Source organism: Macrotis lagotis, chromosome 4 (genome assembly GCF_037893015.1).
Source record: "Macrotis lagotis isolate mMagLag1 chromosome 4, bilby.v1.9.chrom.fasta, whole genome shotgun sequence".
Lineage (NCBI taxonomy): Eukaryota > Metazoa > Chordata > Mammalia > Peramelemorphia > Peramelidae > Macrotis > Macrotis lagotis.
Genome location: NC_133661.1, coordinates 78,899,347 through 78,917,494, shown reverse-complemented (window position 1 = coordinate 78,917,494; position 18,148 = coordinate 78,899,347). Strand labels below are relative to the sequence as shown.

General features: G+C 37.8%; 1 protein-coding gene across 1 annotated transcript in view; it reads right to left on the bottom strand.

Annotated features, from left to right (window-relative positions):
- Window positions 1-8,082: 8,082 nt before the first annotated feature.
- Window positions 8,083-18,148, bottom strand: part of TLL2 (tolloid like 2) — a 131,116-nt gene continuing 121,050 nt past the window's right edge. Inside the window, exons 18-20 of the mRNA XM_074233248.1 lie at window positions 16,656-16,869; window positions 15,221-15,471; window positions 8,083-10,107 (exon numbers count right to left, since the gene is read on the bottom strand). Coding sequence (XP_074089349.1) covers window positions 9,973-10,107; window positions 15,221-15,471; window positions 16,656-16,869 — 600 coding nt within the window. The 3' untranslated portion in view covers window positions 8,083-9,972. The remainder of the gene's footprint in view (window positions 10,108-15,220; window positions 15,472-16,655; window positions 16,870-18,148) is intronic.

Sequence of the window (18,148 nt, the reverse complement as noted above, 5' to 3'; positions counted from 1 at the left end):
AGACAACTGGAGATGGCCGTGGATTCTAGGCAATCAGGATTAAGTGACTTGCTCAAGGTCACACAGCTCATAAGAGTCGTGTCTGAGGCCAGATTTGAATTCTAGTCCTCCTGACTCCAGGGCCAGTACTCTATCCACTGTACCACCTAACTGCATTGGTAGAGGAAGTTTCCACAATGGGAGTTCCTCACACAGATGATTCTTCCTCAAAAAAATTTCTTTTGAAAGTCTTAAAATTCAATGAGCACTAAGAAAATTGAGACCCTCCATCTTGAATTCCCTCATCTTTCATATTCTACACTTTATACTGATCTATATCTTTACTATGCTTTCCTTCTTTATATTAGTCTCAGAGGAAGGAATATGTCTCTGCCAAAAACCCTTTATTTATTCTCTCAGTCACATCCTTTCCTATATTCTCATGGAGATCATCCCATTTATAATTCTCTCCCTCTTACCTTTTGCCTCTGTCTCCTAACTCCTCCCCTTGTCTAATAACATGCCCAGATATTCTGCATCCTTTAAAAAAAACATTTATGTGATGCTGCCATTCTCTCAAGCTATTGCCTTAGATCTCTCCTCCCTTTTCCTGCTAAATCCTAGAAACAATTGCCTGTTAACTACCTCTGTTTCTTCACCACTCATCATTTTCCAGTCCTTTGCAATGACTTTAAACTTCACCACTCTGATAAAAATCCTCTTTCAGAAATTATGAGTGATCTCTTAATTGCCAAATCTATTGGTCTGTTCTCTGTAGGAGTCTTCCTTGACCTTTTTTTTTGCAGCAGTTGACACTATCTATCAACCTCAACTCCTGGGTAAATTCTCCTTCTTTGGATTCCATGATTTTGCTCCTCTGCCTAAGTACAGCTAATTGGTGGAATGGTCTGAAGTCAGGAAGATCTGAGTTCAAATTTGATTTTAGGCACTTAACTAGCTGTGTGACTCTGGGCAAGTCACTTAACCCCTGTTTGCCTCAATTTCTTTAACTATAAAACAGGGATAGTAATAGCAACAACTGCCAGGATTGTTGGATCAAATTGAAAATATCTGTAAAAGCACTTAGTTAATAGCAAGCACTTAATGCAGATTCCCTTTCCCTTTCTTATTCTTTTTGTCAGTCTATATTTCTAAAGCATAATCCCTCTCCTAACAGCTAATGTTTTGGTGGGAATCCCTCAGGGATTCCTGTCCTGGACCCTCTTTTCTTCTTCTTTCTGCTCTCTCTCTCTCTCTCTCTTTCTCTCTCTCTCTCTCTCTCTCTCTCTCTCTCTCTCTCTCTCTCTCTCTCTCTCTCTTCATGATTTCATCAATTCCCATGAATTCAATTATCACCTCTAAACACATGACTCCCAATCCATATAGCCCACTGCCATCTCTTGGAATTTCAATCCTTTCTGACCAAGTGCCTGGTAGACATCTCTGCTTGATATCTGGTCTCCCATTGCACCTGGGGCTATCTCCAGTCATCCTGATCAATGCCTTGCCACTGAATCCAGACAGCTTAGAGGAGAAAGTGAGACTGGTTACTTTTGCACAGTTCTCCCTTAGATCCAATTCATTTGCAAGTCGTAGAATCACTTTTCTGATGTCATGGTCCTCTTTGAGAATGAAGGACAAACAATGCCTGCTAGCTAAGATTGGAGTATGTTCAAAATTGAACTGATCATTCTTCCCTTTAACAACCCCCTTCTGAACTCTCCTGTTTCCATTGAGAGCACTATCGTGTGTACACTTATGTGTATACATACATAAACATTCATATACATATATGCCTATGGGTATATGGGTACATATATACTTATATAAGTATATATGTTTATATACACACATTTATCTAGCCAATCGCCTGGTTCAATTCAGTTCCTTATTACTTCTGGCCCAGATTTTGTGATAATCTCCAACTTGGTCCCCCTTTCATTCTGCCCTTTCCATAATTGATCCCCCACCACACAAATTGCCAATGTATTCTTCCCAAAACAGAGTTCTTATCATACCATTCCCTTGCTCAAAAACAATGCCTAGGATAAGATAGCAATTCTTCAACTTGGAATTTAATCCTCCCTGTGAGATTGGGCTCCAACCTACTTCTCCAGCCTTATTTCCTTTTATTCTCCCTTATATACTCTTAGGACAGATAGGGGATAGAGTAATTAGAACACTGAGCTTGGAATCAGGAAGGCTTCATTTTCATGAGTTCAAATCTGACCTCACACAGTTATTAGTAGTGTGACCCTGGGTAAGTTATTTAACCCTATTTGTCTCAGTTTCTCATCTGTAAAATGGGAACAAACTGAAGAAGGAAATAGCGAAACTATTCCAACTTTGCTAAGAAAACTCCAAAAGGGGATCATAGAAAGTTGGACATGACTGAAATAACTGAACAACAACAGTGTGTACTCTACATCTCAGCAAAAATAGACTGCTGTTTGTTCCTTTAATTCAAATTTCCAACTCTCAAAACTGCTTCATAGCACAAATTATCCCCGGGATTTGAAATGTACTTCTCTATTCCCATTTCTCAAAATCTGCTACCTTCAAGGCTCACCTCAGTCATTGCCTTCTTGAAACCTTCCCTGATTTCTCCCAGTGACTGATGTTTTCTAACTTCTCATATACTGCATTCACTTAATTATTTTTTCTATTTTTGATCCAGACCTGTGATTGCATCATTGTAGAGACCTCTTGATATTAATGGAGAATTGAAATTGCTCTGCAATTTATAGTCCTAGAGAGAGACTAACTTGGGACACTGAAGGATACAAGTAACTTATCCAGGATCACACAGTATATGGCAAAGATAAGATTAGAACTAAGGTTACCCTGATTCTGAGATTGACTATCCATTACTCTAAGATGCCTTTATTTACTTAGCTATGTGTATGCTATGTCTCCCCAGTGGAACATAAGCTTCTTGAGGGCAAGGACTATTTCATTTTATCATTTAGTTATCATTTGCAGACATTTGGTTGAGTCTTAAGACAAATGGCATATCATCACAAGACAATCTCCAGAATGTTTTTTTGATATTAGCAGCCCATTAAAGTAGAAGAGGGAACAGAAAACATGATCAAACACCAATGCTTAAGTTGTCAAATATTAGCTGTTATGCAGATTTGCTGAGGCAGCTTTGCTAGTGGATTTAACTCATTTGGTCATGTATGATAATAAAGGTCTTGGGATATTCAGATTTTTTGGCAGGATCAATGATTTTAGGATAGAATTCCATTCAAAAATATTTATTAAAGTGCTTCAGTTTGTCAGCTATCATGGACAAAAATATCTTGTCCTCAAGGAGCTTATTATTAGGGGATTATATGTATGCAGGTAAGTATAAGAGATGTACAAAATAAATAGAAAGCAGTTGGAAGGAACTGATAACTAGGGGAACTGGAAAAAGCATTTTGAGGGTATAACACTTGAGTGGAGTCTTAAAGGGAGCTAGGGATGCCAAGAAGTGGAAGTGAAGAAGGAAAGCATCCACAGCATAGAGAATATACTATATACATACATACATATATATATATATATATGTATATATATATATATATATGTGTGTGTGTGTGTGTGTGTGTGTGTATATAGACATACACAGAAGTGGTAGGTAAGTTATGATATTCAAGGTATAACAAGTAGTTGGCTATCTTGATATGAAATGAGGAATGTGAAGGACATAATATGTAACTGGTCTGAAAAGATAGACTTGGATGTTGTGAAGGGCTATATAGACATCTCTGGTGTTTTCTCCCATCCCTCCCCTGGCTGGACTGTAAAGGCATATTGTAATGATAATGTGGTTCATGTCACAAGATAGACTTGTTAATAATTATGACTATCCACTTTCTCCCTCATTTCTGTGAAGATGATGGGAGACCCCTCAAGAAAACTCTAAATACTTACTTGATAGGTTTGTCCCTAAGTCCTTTACACTGGTTGTCTCTCACGCCTGGAATGTTCTTTCTCCTTAACTCTGACCTCTTGGCTCCCTTTGTTTGGATCACCATTCAAATCATCGCTTCTGCAGGAAGACTTTCCCCTCTTCCTTCCTACTTCTTTCCCCCCTCAAATCCTCAGTATTTTTCAAGAACGCATTCCATCTACACTTCCTTATCCATACATGTTTATTTCATCTCAGTAATATGGTGCCACATTGCTGATACAAAGCAAATGCCCCCAAAATGACTTTTGATCTATTTATCTGGGATCACCCCATTTGGGTATGAGCTCCTTGAGAGTAGGGACCTTGTCAATGATGATGATGATGATGTTTGTCCTTCATTTCTAAAGAAAACCATGACATCACAGAAGTGATTCCATGACAAGCAAGTGAATTGAATTTGAGTGAGGGGATGCTTCGCTAAGTTCATTTCAGCTTCATTTTCTCCTCTGGAGCCATCTGGGTCCAGTGGCCATATATGAAACAGGACAACTGGATCTGGTCCTGGATGTGAGACAATCAAATATTCAAATAGTCAACAAAAAACCACAATGAAGGATAGCTTGCCAGACTTGGAATCAGGAAGATCTGAATTCAAATTTGGCTTCAGATACTAGCTATGTGATCCTTGGCATGTCTTTTGACCTCTCTCTGTCTCAATAATAATAGCACCTTCCTCTCAGGGCTGTTGTGTGGGTCAAATGACATAATACTTGTAAAGTGCTTAGCACGTAGTAGCTTCATAATAAATTCTTAAAGAAAAAAAAGGAAATCCCTATGAAAGGAATTCAAAGTTCAAAATCCTGTATATTCATCAGCCATAAAAATCTGTATAAACTGAAACACATTTTAGATGCCTTGAGTTGGAGGTAGGTCACTCTATAAAACTGCAACCTTTTAGATTTATAGCAAAACATAATCCAAGATTTAGGATGATGAAACCAAGTACAATTAAAATGAAGCTTCACAGTCAAGTGCATAAAACATATTTTCTCAGAATCCTTGAAAGCTAAACATTGATCAGTTCCTATGCAATTTACAAGAGTATCCTGTGGGTACAGAAGAAATGGTCCTGCCTAAGAGGCACAGGGAGTTTACAGCAATTTCAAAATGACAGGGGTGAATGTCAGCTAATCTGTGGTTCTAAATACAAATAGAACAATTTTAGCTGTATGTGTTTTTAAAAAAAATCCTAAAATCATTGGTAAACCTTTGAGAAAACATGGAACTTCAATATCTTAATTCCCACAAAAATAGGTTGAATGGAAAGCCCATGAAGCTGTGGTGCCTGTGAAAGATTTCTCCAGGATGCATCCAGATGACCTGAAAACTGACACTTTTGTCTTGGTGTCCACAAGGACTTCACAAATATTTGGAAATATGGTGACAGCATCTCCTCCAAAATTGAATTCTGAGATTTTACAGCTTGATCAGGTCAAAAAGGGATGACAATTTTTGTCCTACTGAACTTCTATTTCTATGTAAATCTGCAACAATTTTATTCCCAAGCAGTGACACACCCCAAATGAAAGAGAAGTTCACCTCTCTTAATAGTCTCTACTACTTCCAGTTTTTTAAGAGTTTGGTGTGGGGGCAGCTAGGTGGTGTAGTGGATAAAGCACCGACCTTGGAGTCAGGAGTACCTGGATTCAAATCCGGTCTCAGACACTTAATAATCACCTAGCTGTGTGGCCTTGGGCAAGCCACTTAACCCCCATATGCCTTGCAAAAACCCTAAAAAAAAAGTTTGGAGTGAACTGTGACCAGAGATGGCAACTTGAAGGAACTCATGCATCATCTTTGTTATTTCCTTTCTTTACTGTTTCCCCTAAACCCCCATCTTAATTGGAATGTTCTTTCTAGTCCCCTCAACACAGTACAATTAAATTCTAGATCCCTTCAGGCTTTAGCTCAGATGGTACCTCCTCCCCAAGGCCTGTCCTGACCATGTCACTCACTCTGAGGTGTGTTTTTCCCATCAAAAAATTATTGTATTTTTCCGAGTTAGGTATTCTGTTTATGTATCTTTTCTCTAATAGAATGTAAGCTCATTAGGGGTAGGAGTTCTTTGTTTATGTTTCCCCAGAGCCTAGAACAATGCCTTGCAATTAATAAAATCTTGTTAAACTGAATTCTTGACATCCAATGAATCCATTCTTTTATGAGTCAGTTCTTCCCAGACAGATATTTTCAATTCCTCTGCACCTTTCTATTTTGTTTTCAAAACTAACTAGATGTATTTAACATTCACATAAAACAAAAATTCCCACATTTTCTGTGCTTATATGAACACTTTTAAACATTTTTTAAGAAGAGAAACTTTTTAGGCATTTGGAATTATCATAGCATTTCAGTCTATGATGGAAGACAACTAAAAATTTATTTGTGGAAGAAGACTCAACAATTGCCTACAGTTTGAAAAACGAAAGATATGTCTAAATACCTTAGTATTTTTAAATATAGTTGGTTTTCTCAATAAAACTCGCTGAAAACTTTCACACCAAATAAGAATATACCACTCATGTTCTTGAATAGGTGTCATCAAAGTGGGATGGGTTGACTTAGATTATAGATTCTGCCTCATTAGAGATCTTTAAGCAGAGATTGAATAAACACTCATCAGGTATGTGGGAATTCTTTCTGGGAATGGGTTGGAACAAATGTCCTGAAAGTTCTTCCAGCTCTTAAGTTCTGTGAGTCTACATGAGAATTTCCAATTCATATCAGAATGGCAAGGAGATTCCAGATATAAACTACATTGAATAATAAAGATAATAATTGTCTTAAAAACAAATTATGCTGGGTTCCAAAGACCCAAACCCTCCGTTCTGTCTTCAGACGCAGCCAGAATCCAGTGGCTCTCTGGTGTCTCCTTGTTTTAAACACCAGACCAGGAATTCAGTGATAGGTCAGTACCTGATCTATGAACTGGAGATATGCTTATTACTCTTTTTCAAAAGGTACTCTTTATGTGAAATATCTTATTTTAAGTTCAATGACAGTCATTTTGCTATGATGTATTATTGCAGGAAGAGTGATGATTTTGAACTCAGAAAACCTGGGTTTGAATTCTGACTTTCCCACTTACTAGTTAGAAATGGAAGTGTTTCAAGTTCTTAGACAGAAATGTACTCAAAGCACTTCTCTCTGTCTTGCCTTTGGTTTCAACTTTGCCCAATGTGATTGGAGGTTGGCATGGGGGAACTTCCTTGGAAACACAACACTGGGAAAGAAGTCACTGAAATGTAGGGTGAAAATTAAATTTGGACACGGTTGACTTTGTATCCTAGTCCAAAAGTCCAGAGTGCATAGAGTATTCTATATGGGGTACACCAAAAGTCTTCAAGCAATTTTAATCTATTAAGAGTTTGGTGTATAAAATTTTGGGGAAATTTTATATATTATGATATAATAGCATGGGGGAACCCTCTTGGAAACAGAACCCTGGGGGGGAAAATCACTGAAATGTAGGATGAAAATTGAATTTGAACATGCTGGCTTAGTCTTCTACTTCAAAAACTTCAGAATGAGTAGTTTCTTCTATACAGGGAGCCCCCCAAAATCAATTTTAGTCTTATATATTATGATGTAATAGCATGAGGGAACCCCCTTGGAAACACAGCACTGGGGAAGAAATCATGGAATGCAGGGCGAAAATTGAATTTGGACAGGTTGGTTTAATCTCCAAAAGTCCAGAATGGATAGATTCTTCTAAATGGGGTATCCCATAAATATTTATGCAATTTTACTCTATTAATAGTTTGATTCATAGAGACTTTTGGGAAATCTTATAGATTATGATATAATGGTATAGGGGAACTTCCTTGGAAACACAATACTGGGAAAGAAATATCTTAAATGTAGGTAAAAATTGAATTTGGACATATTAGTCAGGCTCTGAATCCAAAAGTCTAGAGTGAGCAGATTCTTCTATACCCCAAAAAGTCTTCATACAATTTTTAATCTATTAAGGTTTTGGGGAAATATTATGATGTAATGTTGCATGACATTTCTGTTTGTACAACCCAAGTAGAACTTAATTAAAGCCAACACAAGGAATAACCAACCAAACATTCTTTTAGAGCATTTTGCATGGTCTGCAGCAAACAGTGGTCAACAAGTGTAACAGTTTCATATTCCATTTATTAAGGCTTTGACTACTGATCCTTTACATACAGACAGACATACATATATTATTATTATTATTACTTAGCTTTTTCCTGTTTAAAGCAAGAAAATATTTTCATGCATTTCCCTTTACCTTTGTATGACTTTTTTAAAAAAATTCCCAACCATCAGTTTGCTTGGATAACTTCTTATGGAGGGATTTTCCAATTTTTTAAAACATTATTTTAACTTTCTTCACATACTATAGCTTAAATGACTCATTTAGTCCCCAAAGGCATGGGAGTTGTCTTTAATATAACTGAGAACAATCTATATCTGAAACATATGTGCCACAGCCAACTTCTTACCTAATGGTAATTAAGGTTATGTAAACATCATTATAAATTATTTAATCATAAATACTTCTTTAAAGCTAACACACCACAGCTTTTTAGCTCATAATGCCCACATTTGTCTTAACAAAATCTTATTCTGAACTAACTTCTCCCTAAAACTATATCATGATGCTGTACAATTATTCGACTCAGTTTTTGCATTTCTTCCAAAGACATGCCAAGCTTTATTCATTCTGATCACCAGTTGATAGTCTGATCTTGAGGAACTTCATTGCGGAACATTCTTCTTAACTAAATCTGCCCATCAAACTTGCAGACAATTAATGGAGACCACCATGTGATCATTCTCACTTAGCCTACAGTTTTTCTGAGCTCTAGGCCATATAGAGAATAAGAACTGGTCTCTTGAAGAGCATTTGTCCTTCATGCCATTTGCCAATGAAATGGTTATGCTCTACTTTAGAGAAATTCGTCCCTTTGAGGCTAGAAATAATTTCTTTTCAGCATGACAGCCACTCTCACCATAGCAGTCCAATAGCTACTCTGTGCTGCAAAGAGGACACCACGCTGAATGTTTGGCTCAATGATCTCTTCATACAAAGAAGGGCAATCAAGAAGAAGCAGAGAGATTGTTGATTCCTCCCACCCATTATAATTAACTCAGTTAGAGGAATATTTGTAACAGCTCCATTCCAGTTGCCTTGGATCTATGATCTCTTTACTTAAACTCAGAAATGCAAAGGACATCCTGGTTTTGGCATCCAAGTAGTATTCTAGCCTATGGCATGCCAGAGGTTGCTGGGAGGCAATTGGGTACAATGGGAACACTGGGAGTTAGGAATCCTGAGTGGGAGACCCAGTTTTACTCCTGACTAGTCACATGACCTTTACCTCTTTGAGCCTCAGTTACCCCATCTATAAAATGAAGGTTTAGGACTAGAAGACCTCTAACTGCCTCCCAGTTCTAAGACCCTATATTCTGATGGTCTAATAAGTCCTGGCAGGCAAGAAAAATGGCAGCTCTTTTAGAACTCCCTACGAGCAAAATAGTGATGTGCTATTGAGAATTAAATTAATGCACAGTATATCTAAATCAACAACCTCAAATCTTCTATTTTTACATGAATGTAGATTCAGCTGACTAGAGGAAAAGATCCAACATAGTCAAACTGTCTCCCATCTGATCCAACTTTCTGAAAGGGAGGGACAGTCCCAGGGGCCAACCAACCTTCCTAACTACCTACCCACCTATCCATCCATTCATCCATCCTTCTATACACGAAGGTAGTATATCTATTGGTGTCAATTTTTCCTTTCAACTGAATCTTTGGCACTGCTGAAAAATAACCAAGCAATGCTTTGGGGCCAATGACTGAAAACATCTGAGCAACAAAGAAAAGGAATGTACTTGGTCCTTGAAATGTCAAAGAAAGGCTGGATTTTGAGTTGTGGTTGGAGAAAAATACTGTGCACTCTTTTGGGTCAGATTCACAGAGTACTAATATTGGGGGGAAAATAAAACTCAATAGGTGTTGAGATCAAGGATGGTGATGGATTTCAGAAGCACTGAAACTACTTTCTCATGTGTAGAGCATCTTGAAATTTGGTGCTTGTATACTCAGCATGAAAGCCTTTCTTGTTGATGGTGTCATCTGTGTGAAAGCGGATCATCAGAGAGTCACCTGCAGAGTAGATTTCTTCTAAAGGCTGAGAAAAGAAGAAATAATGACAACAAGCTTTTAAATAAGTTGGAAAATTGCATCAAGCATTTCCAAAGAACTTCATTCACATTATTACTTGTGATCCCAACAACCTTCGAGGAAGGGAAGGGACTATCTCCATTATTATCTCCATTTTACAGATGAGAAGAGAGATTAAGGGACTTTACCATGATTGTGAAGCTAATAAGTATCAGAAGTAGAACTTGAATCCAGTTTCCATCTACTTCTAAGTCTTGGGCTCTACTCTACCCACTATGAGAGATAAATAGATAGACAAATGGGCATGCAGACTCCTACATACAATAAACATTCACACATACATAGATAGATGGATGGCTACATAGATTGATGAATGGATACATAGATTATATACATATGAATGGATATGTAGATGGATAGATTCATATAGAGAGAGAAATAAGTAGACACACATAAATAGATGGATAATGGAATGCTAATTAAGGCTTATTATGTGTCACAAACTAGACATTCCTTATTCACAAGGAGCTTACAAGACAGCACATAAAAGGGGAGGGGGAAAAGACAGGGAAGTGACTTGAGGACTGGGAATTTCGCAATATATGGCAAAAGCTCAGAGACTCAGAGGAAGAATCCAGGTGGAGAAAGGGGGAAGGAGATATGACCAACGTTTTCAACAAAGCTTCAATTCTACTAATACCATTTTACTAAAACTCTTTTCCCAAAAGTTGCTAATCATCAAATCCAAAGACTTAATTTTTTTTATGTAGTCTTTATTTCTCTGCAGCATCTGTAAACCTAAAAAGTTTGCAAAAATTAGAATTGAGGCAATGAGGGAAAGGAAGGAAGGAAAGAGATATGAATGAGATTGAGGAGATAGAATAAATAGGACTTTTTTTAGTTAAGAGTTTAAGAGCAAAGGAGATGGAGTGATAGAAGCATGCATGCCTACCAGGTAATCTGGAGAATGGAGTGGATGGAGAAGAGATGAGGTAAGAAGACCTTTGAGGAAGTTATTGCCCTGGTCCAGGTGAGATTCCACAGGAAGAAAAGTTCAAAGGACTGAGAGGCAGGATGATGTAATGTTGATAACACAAAGTGCTAAGGAGCTGAGTCAGAAGGTTCTGAGTTCAAATCTTACCTCTTAATTTATAGTTCTCAACATCTCTAAATTTCAGTTTTATATCTTTAAAAGGGAGCAATTGGATGGCCCCTTATAGCTCAAAAATATCTGATTCTATGACTAAAGGGAGGATGAGGCAGATAACTTAGTTTTGCTTGCGTCTTGCTAGAAGTAGCAGAGTCAGCCCTTAAGTAGCATTTGGCCACCCTTTTATGTTGGAACTTCATTAAAGACAGGGTGCCTAAGGGAAGAGTCAGAAACAAAGGCTTTTCTGCAGTGACTTAACTGGGCCAGTATATGAATACATATATACATATGTGTCTGGGCGTGCATATGTATAGAAAAGCATTGCCAAAGCTGCTTGTATTCACCAGAATGTCTCATTGAATCATGGGAGGAGTCAGGCCTTGGGGTGAATGCCACATAGTGGTTCCAAATCTAAAGGAAGAACAAAGGGAAATTATAACTATGAAGATGTCTGAAAGCTCAGCAAAAAAAAGAGAGAGATGAGGAAGGAAGATCAATAATAGATGAAGGGGGTGGAATGTTGCATATAATTTCAAAATTTCAAAATATTTTAAATATTTTAAAATAATTTTAAAATATATTGACTGACTATTTTGTATTCTTCCTTTTTTACTGCTTTATTTTTAAAAATTCTTTATTAAATGGATGGCTCTTTGGAGGGAAGAGAGCAGAGATAAGTGAAATCTAAATAATGCAAAAAAAAGACATTGATAAAAATCTATTTTAAACAGTTGAAAGAGTATATATTGAGTCTACTTCTCTGGAATTATATCTAGAGTAAGGTGACCAGGAGACTGATCACACATGAATCAAAATGGATGAGCCTAGTGTCTGATTTTCTCTTTTGTCTTGTTTCTTTTTTTGTTTTTGACCAGATCTGTGATTCCCTAATGTAGGGAACTCTCACTGAGGAATTTCCTCTACCAATGCAGATCCACGCCTACTCTATTATTTAAGAGTCTCAGAAGGGATTCTTTACCTGGAGTCTCTGAACTTGTGCTTAAAAAAAATTAATTTGATACCTGGATTTGGTTTCCTTTATGTATTTAATAAATTTAAAAAAGATTCTTAGAAAAGGCTTCCATAGGCTTAACCAGATTGTCAAAGAGGTCTATGAAAAAAAGGGGTGTGTGTGAAATCCTATATTAGAGAATCAGCTGCATGGGACTAAGGAGATTAAGAGATTTTCCTAAAGTCATACAGCTAGACTGTGGCAGAGATGAGACTCAATATTAGTCTTCTTGACTATAAGGTCACCTCTCTTCCCACTATTCTACACTGTTTCTCAGTATTTTCTTTTTTTCTTTTTCTTTTTTTTAGGTTTTTGCAAGGCAATGGGGTTAAGTGACTTGCCCAAGGCCACACAGCTAGGTAATTATTAACTGAGTCCATTTTTGAACTCAGGTACTCCTGACTCCAGGGCCGGTGCTCTATCCACTGTGCCACCTAGCCGCCCCCTACACAGTTTCTCAGATAGCAAGCACAAAGTTAGTGAGAATAATTAGTTAAAATTGCAAAATAATTAGAAATATTTGACAAATAGCAACTTCTTCCTTATAGCCTTCTCCCCATCAGTGATTGTACCTCAGATGAACTAGTTCCTTTCTAAACTGATTGTGGGAGGGGCGGCTAGGCGGCTCAGTGGATAAAGCACCGGCCCTGGAGTCTGGAGTACCTGGGTTCATCTGGTCTCAGATACTTAATAATTACCTAGCTGTGTGGCCTTGGGCAAGCCACTTAACCCCATTTGCCTTGTGAAAAAAAAGACCTAAAAATAAATAAATAAATAAGCTGACTCTGGCCTATTCCTTCCCCTGCAACCATCTCTCAGAGATCATTCCAAAGAGCAATTCTTTTCCAGTTCCCCTCTCTATGCATTTGGGCCTTACGTCTCAAATTTTCCAAAGTCTCTCTGAGATTTTTGCCTCTCTCATCTCCACCATGATTTTTTTCCTTAAAAAGTCGACTTTTATTTACCTTGTGCTTGCCCAAAGCTCCTTGATCTAGACATCAAACTACTAGCCACGATGCTACCTAGCTCTTCTTTTGTATAACTGATCCAATAAGTTACATGTGAAAATAATATTTTACCTAGAAAGGGTCAATTGGCTCAAGAATATCTCAGATCTGAGTTCTACTCATTAACTAGACAAGGACTTACAGATAATGTTAGAAGCAAGACCTCCATCTAGTGGCAAATGGGCAAAAAGCCCATTCCCTGGAATTTGGGGTCCTAAAGGATCATAAGAACAGATATAGACCTGGAAGGATTCTCAACACGATCCCTTTATTTTACAAATAAAGAAACAGAAGCCAAGAATGGTGATTTGATTCATTGAGGGTCATTCAGGGAATTAGTGGCAAAACTAGGATTTGTCCTAGGTTCTCTGGGTCCAAATCTAAGATTTTGCCATTGCACTAGATTTCTCTACTTCATAAAAGCCATATACTATAACATAATAGAGCTTGGATGTACCCCAGGGCAAATGTTTAAAAGAAGCTCTGACTGAGTTTATAGTATATAAGCAATTAACCCAACCCTGGGACACTATTTTCTGCACTCAAATTCTGCTATCTTAAATGGCCTCTTGCCTTGACAAAATCACACACAAAAATAGAGAATCAGAGTTGGAAGAGACCTCAGCAGCCATGTAGTCTTAGCTATACCCCAAAATGAATCCATATCAGTACTTATCCAAACCATGCTGGAAGATTTCTAGTGGACGTAGTCCATTCTACTTTTGGACAACTTTAATTGTTAGGAAGCAAAAATTTTCCTCCTTGAAATTTTGAGAGGTGCTCTCCCTCTGGCCTTCTTGGTTCAAACAGTTGCAAATTGTTCTCCAGCATGGTTGAACCAATTCACAACTCCACCAGCAATGTCATCATATGCCCATTTCCTGTAGCCTTTCCAACAACTGTCATTTCTTTTTCTTTTATGACATCTTTGCCATATTATGGGTGTGTGTGGTAGAACCTCAGGCTTGTTTTCATTAACTTTTGTTGATCGAGATCATTTTCTTTTCATATTGTTAGGTCAATCAACAAAGTTAATTCATCTTCTACATGATAGCTCTTCAAATGCTAGCTTCCATATTTCCCATCTCATCCCTCCTCCTTCTGCAGTTTGCTCTGCATGAAAAACAGTATCAGTTCCCTTTAAATGATCCAATCTTTATGTGTCATAGACTCAAAGTCCCTTACCATCTTTATGGCTCTCTTCTGTAGGCTTTTCAGATTATCAATGTCATTCCAGAACTGTGTTGCCCAGAAATTTAACCAGAACTATTTTCTTTTTCCCACAGGAATTCAAGTTTCAAACCTACTAATCCCTCAGCATGGCAGTATAATAGAAAGTGCTATCACCTAATCTTGGCCTGGAGTACCCAAGAGTCACTGTCCTTTTGCTTCCTGCTTCTCTCTTGAATAGAACTATCTGCCATAATCAGGTGTTAATACTCTTCTAATCAATGTTTTTTACTTACACCCTAATTCTATTTGTATCGAAAGGTGTGGCCAAAGGCAGAGATAAATAAACTTGAACTTAAAGGCATCAAAATAAACAGCCCATTTTACTTTAAAAAAAAAGCAAAACTAAACAAAAAGCCCAAGTTCTCCCTAAAGATAGAGCTCACACTAATAACAACAGCAACAACAATAATAATCATCTATATTTTATGTAGTGTAAAAGGACAAAAATTTAAAGAATGTTTACTGAGGCCAATGCACATCCAGTCTTGATTCCCAAAACTGAACACTATTTAAATTCTTGTACTAGCTTTCACTTCATGATTCTAGTTTCAAAAGAATTTTGCTTCTGATGGTCTTTACTTCTATTTGCCAAAGTCTAATGAATTCCATTGTCATCAATCTGCCTCCCAAAATGCCAATCTAATCTTTTCTCCAATGCTATTTCCCTGCCATTGGGCACAAGATGTTCCAGCTCAGAATTTTCATATATGGAACTTACCCCAGAGCCACAGAACCTGCCCAGCCGTGGGGCTGTGCTGTCGTAGCCATCAAATGCCTCCATGTAGTCATACCCACAATCTGCCTCCTCTTCAACTTCAAATGTTTGGAATATTAATTCCACACCATAGCCATCCTCTGCCACAATCACCCAGTCACAATGAGACTGCCCAGAATAATTGTTGTCACCAAACTGGGCATGGGAATAGAGGTCTTTGGTCAGAATTTCTGCCTTTAGCCGGCCACCACATTCTGCAGTAAAGATACAACCCATTATGGTTCAGTTGCAAAAGGGCCACATTTTACTCTTGTCCCAGTCCAACCTTTGTCCCTCTCCAGAATTATGACCAAGAATAAAGGTAGGTCAATGAAGAAGAAATAAGATCTGTCTCAAAGAGACCAAAGGAAAAAGAGAAAGACCCATGCATACAAAAATATTTACAGCAATTCTATTTGTAAGAGGAAAGACATGGAGCCTGAAATGTTACCCATCAACTGAGGAATAGCTTAAGAAATTATGGCATGGAAATTAAACAGAATAATATCATGCTATTAAGAAATGAAAAATGGGAAAATTATATGAAACCTCTCCAGATTTATGAAAATAGATGCAGATTGAAGTGAGCAGAATCAGGAAAACAATTTATATAACAACAACATTGTAAAGATAAACAATGATGAAAGATTTTTGGACTGTGGTCAATTGCAATGAGCAACCATGATTCTACCTACCACCCAATAGAGAAATGATGAACTCAAGATCAAATTGAGGCATACATTTTGTGACATGGCCAATGTGAAAATTAGCTTTGCTTAACTAAATATTTGTTAAAGAGTTTTAATTTTTTTTTATATTTTTATTAGGGTAAGAGGAGTGAGAGAAAAAAGATTTTTGTTCATTGAAAAAATAAAATTAAATTCTAAAAATAAATAGAGGCATAGAATAATGGACTAATTTGGGGAGCTACCAAGGTTAGTCCCTTTGTTTAACAGATGAAGAATCTGAGGCACAGAGCTGTTAACTGATTTGCCCAAGCTCAGGAATCTAGTAAATAAGTTTCTGAGGCAACATTCAAACTCCAATGTCCTTATTCCCTATGTAAACTTCTCATTTTACAAATGAACAAACTGAGACCCAGACAGATTAAGGTACTTGTCAAGGGTCATATGGTTATTAAATGTCTAAATTTGGATTTAAACATGGGATTTCCTGACTCTAAGACAAGAACAATAGTGTTCAAATGATTGCTTTCTAGGATTTGTAGATAGACCACTAAAGGGGAAGATGGGACTATGACCCTGATAATGAACTGAGAAGAGGGTTGAAACAGAAAGAGGCTGAGAGATGATACCATAATCAGGATGGCTGATAAGAGAGTGCATCAAAAATTTAATATTGACTGTCCGATAGATTCAGTTGATATAACCCAATGTACCTGTGCTATGCCTTGCTTGGAAACCTTTCCTCTGCACTGAAGCATCAGAATAGAACCTGAGAAACATACTGTTTGTAGAAGCCACCACAGGATCTGGCTTTTTGTTACCACAGAAACGGCCGAGGATTGGGGACTTGCTGTTGGGCCCATCATATATCTCCAGGTGATCATAAGCACATTCCTGGTGCTGCTCAATTTCAAATTCATTAAACGTCTATGAGATAGAAAAGAGAAGCCAGGGAAAGGTCAGGTCACCTTCAAAAACTTGAATCCAGAAGTCCAACATGCTGACCCACCCTAATTTATTTCATTTTTGTAGTGTCTGGCAAGTGGGAGGGAGCAGCAATGGCTTAGCATCATGGGGAAAAAAGCCTAGTTTATTTTGTGTAAGTGGCTCATTCCCAAAGGTCATTCAATTTAGACAGAATTATAAAGAAGCAAAAGAGGAATGAATAGGTACTTATTAAACAGTTTCAGAATGTCAGGTACTTTGCTAGGCCTGGGAATATAAAGATAAAAATGAACAATCCCTGTCTTCTCTTACAATGGGTGGTCCCCCCAAAGCCTATATCCCCAAATGATGGATTATCTCCCTGAAGCAGAAAAAGAAAATCCCTCCCGTTTTAAGTTATGAGAGAAACTTAACAGGATAAATGAATCATTATTGTCCTCTACGGCCTCCCCTGCTGGAAAAAAATAAAAGATTCATGTTATATAACAGACATCAGGCAATTTGCTAAAAGTTGTCCTCTACGGTATCCTGACTGATCCAATTTATGGGACCCACAAGAGAAGAACTATGAGGGGGATGGGAAGTGAGAATTAGGGAGTAGAACAGATCACAGAAGAATAGTCAGGGAACTGGAAATTAAAGGTAGAAACAGTAGTGTAGGGGAAGAAAGGAAAGGAGTAGCCATTGACAAAAGAGAAATGATAGAGGAAGCATCCAGATCAAGGAGCTGTAAGAGACTGGTCAGTGTGACTAGGAGAAACTAAGTCTAGAGGACAGAGAAAGAAACAGGTCAGGGTGGACATTCAAGGCATGTTAAAGAAAGAAACAGGGGGGGGCAGAGGAGGAGAAAGGGAAATGGGGAGGTGGTTATCTATCTTATCTCCAATAGCAGAAGAGAGAACTAGTTTCCACACATACCTAGTACAGAGTGGGGACAACATTAAGATATTTCAATAATAGAAAAATATCTGTAAAGTCACAGAATTACAATGATGATGTTTGGCCTTCTTTCTCAAAGAAGACCATGACATCAAGAAAGCGATGCTGTAACAAACACATATACTGGATTGGGGTGGGGGGCAGGTTGTAAGTCAGCAAACTCACTTTCTCCTGTGGAACCATCTGGATCTAATAGTCAGATATGAATCAGGATGACCAGAGATTGGCCTGTATGTGAAGCAATCAGGGCTAAGGAATTTACCAAAGGACAAACAGCAAGTGCCTAAGACTGAATTCAAACTCCTGTCCTCCTGACTCCAAG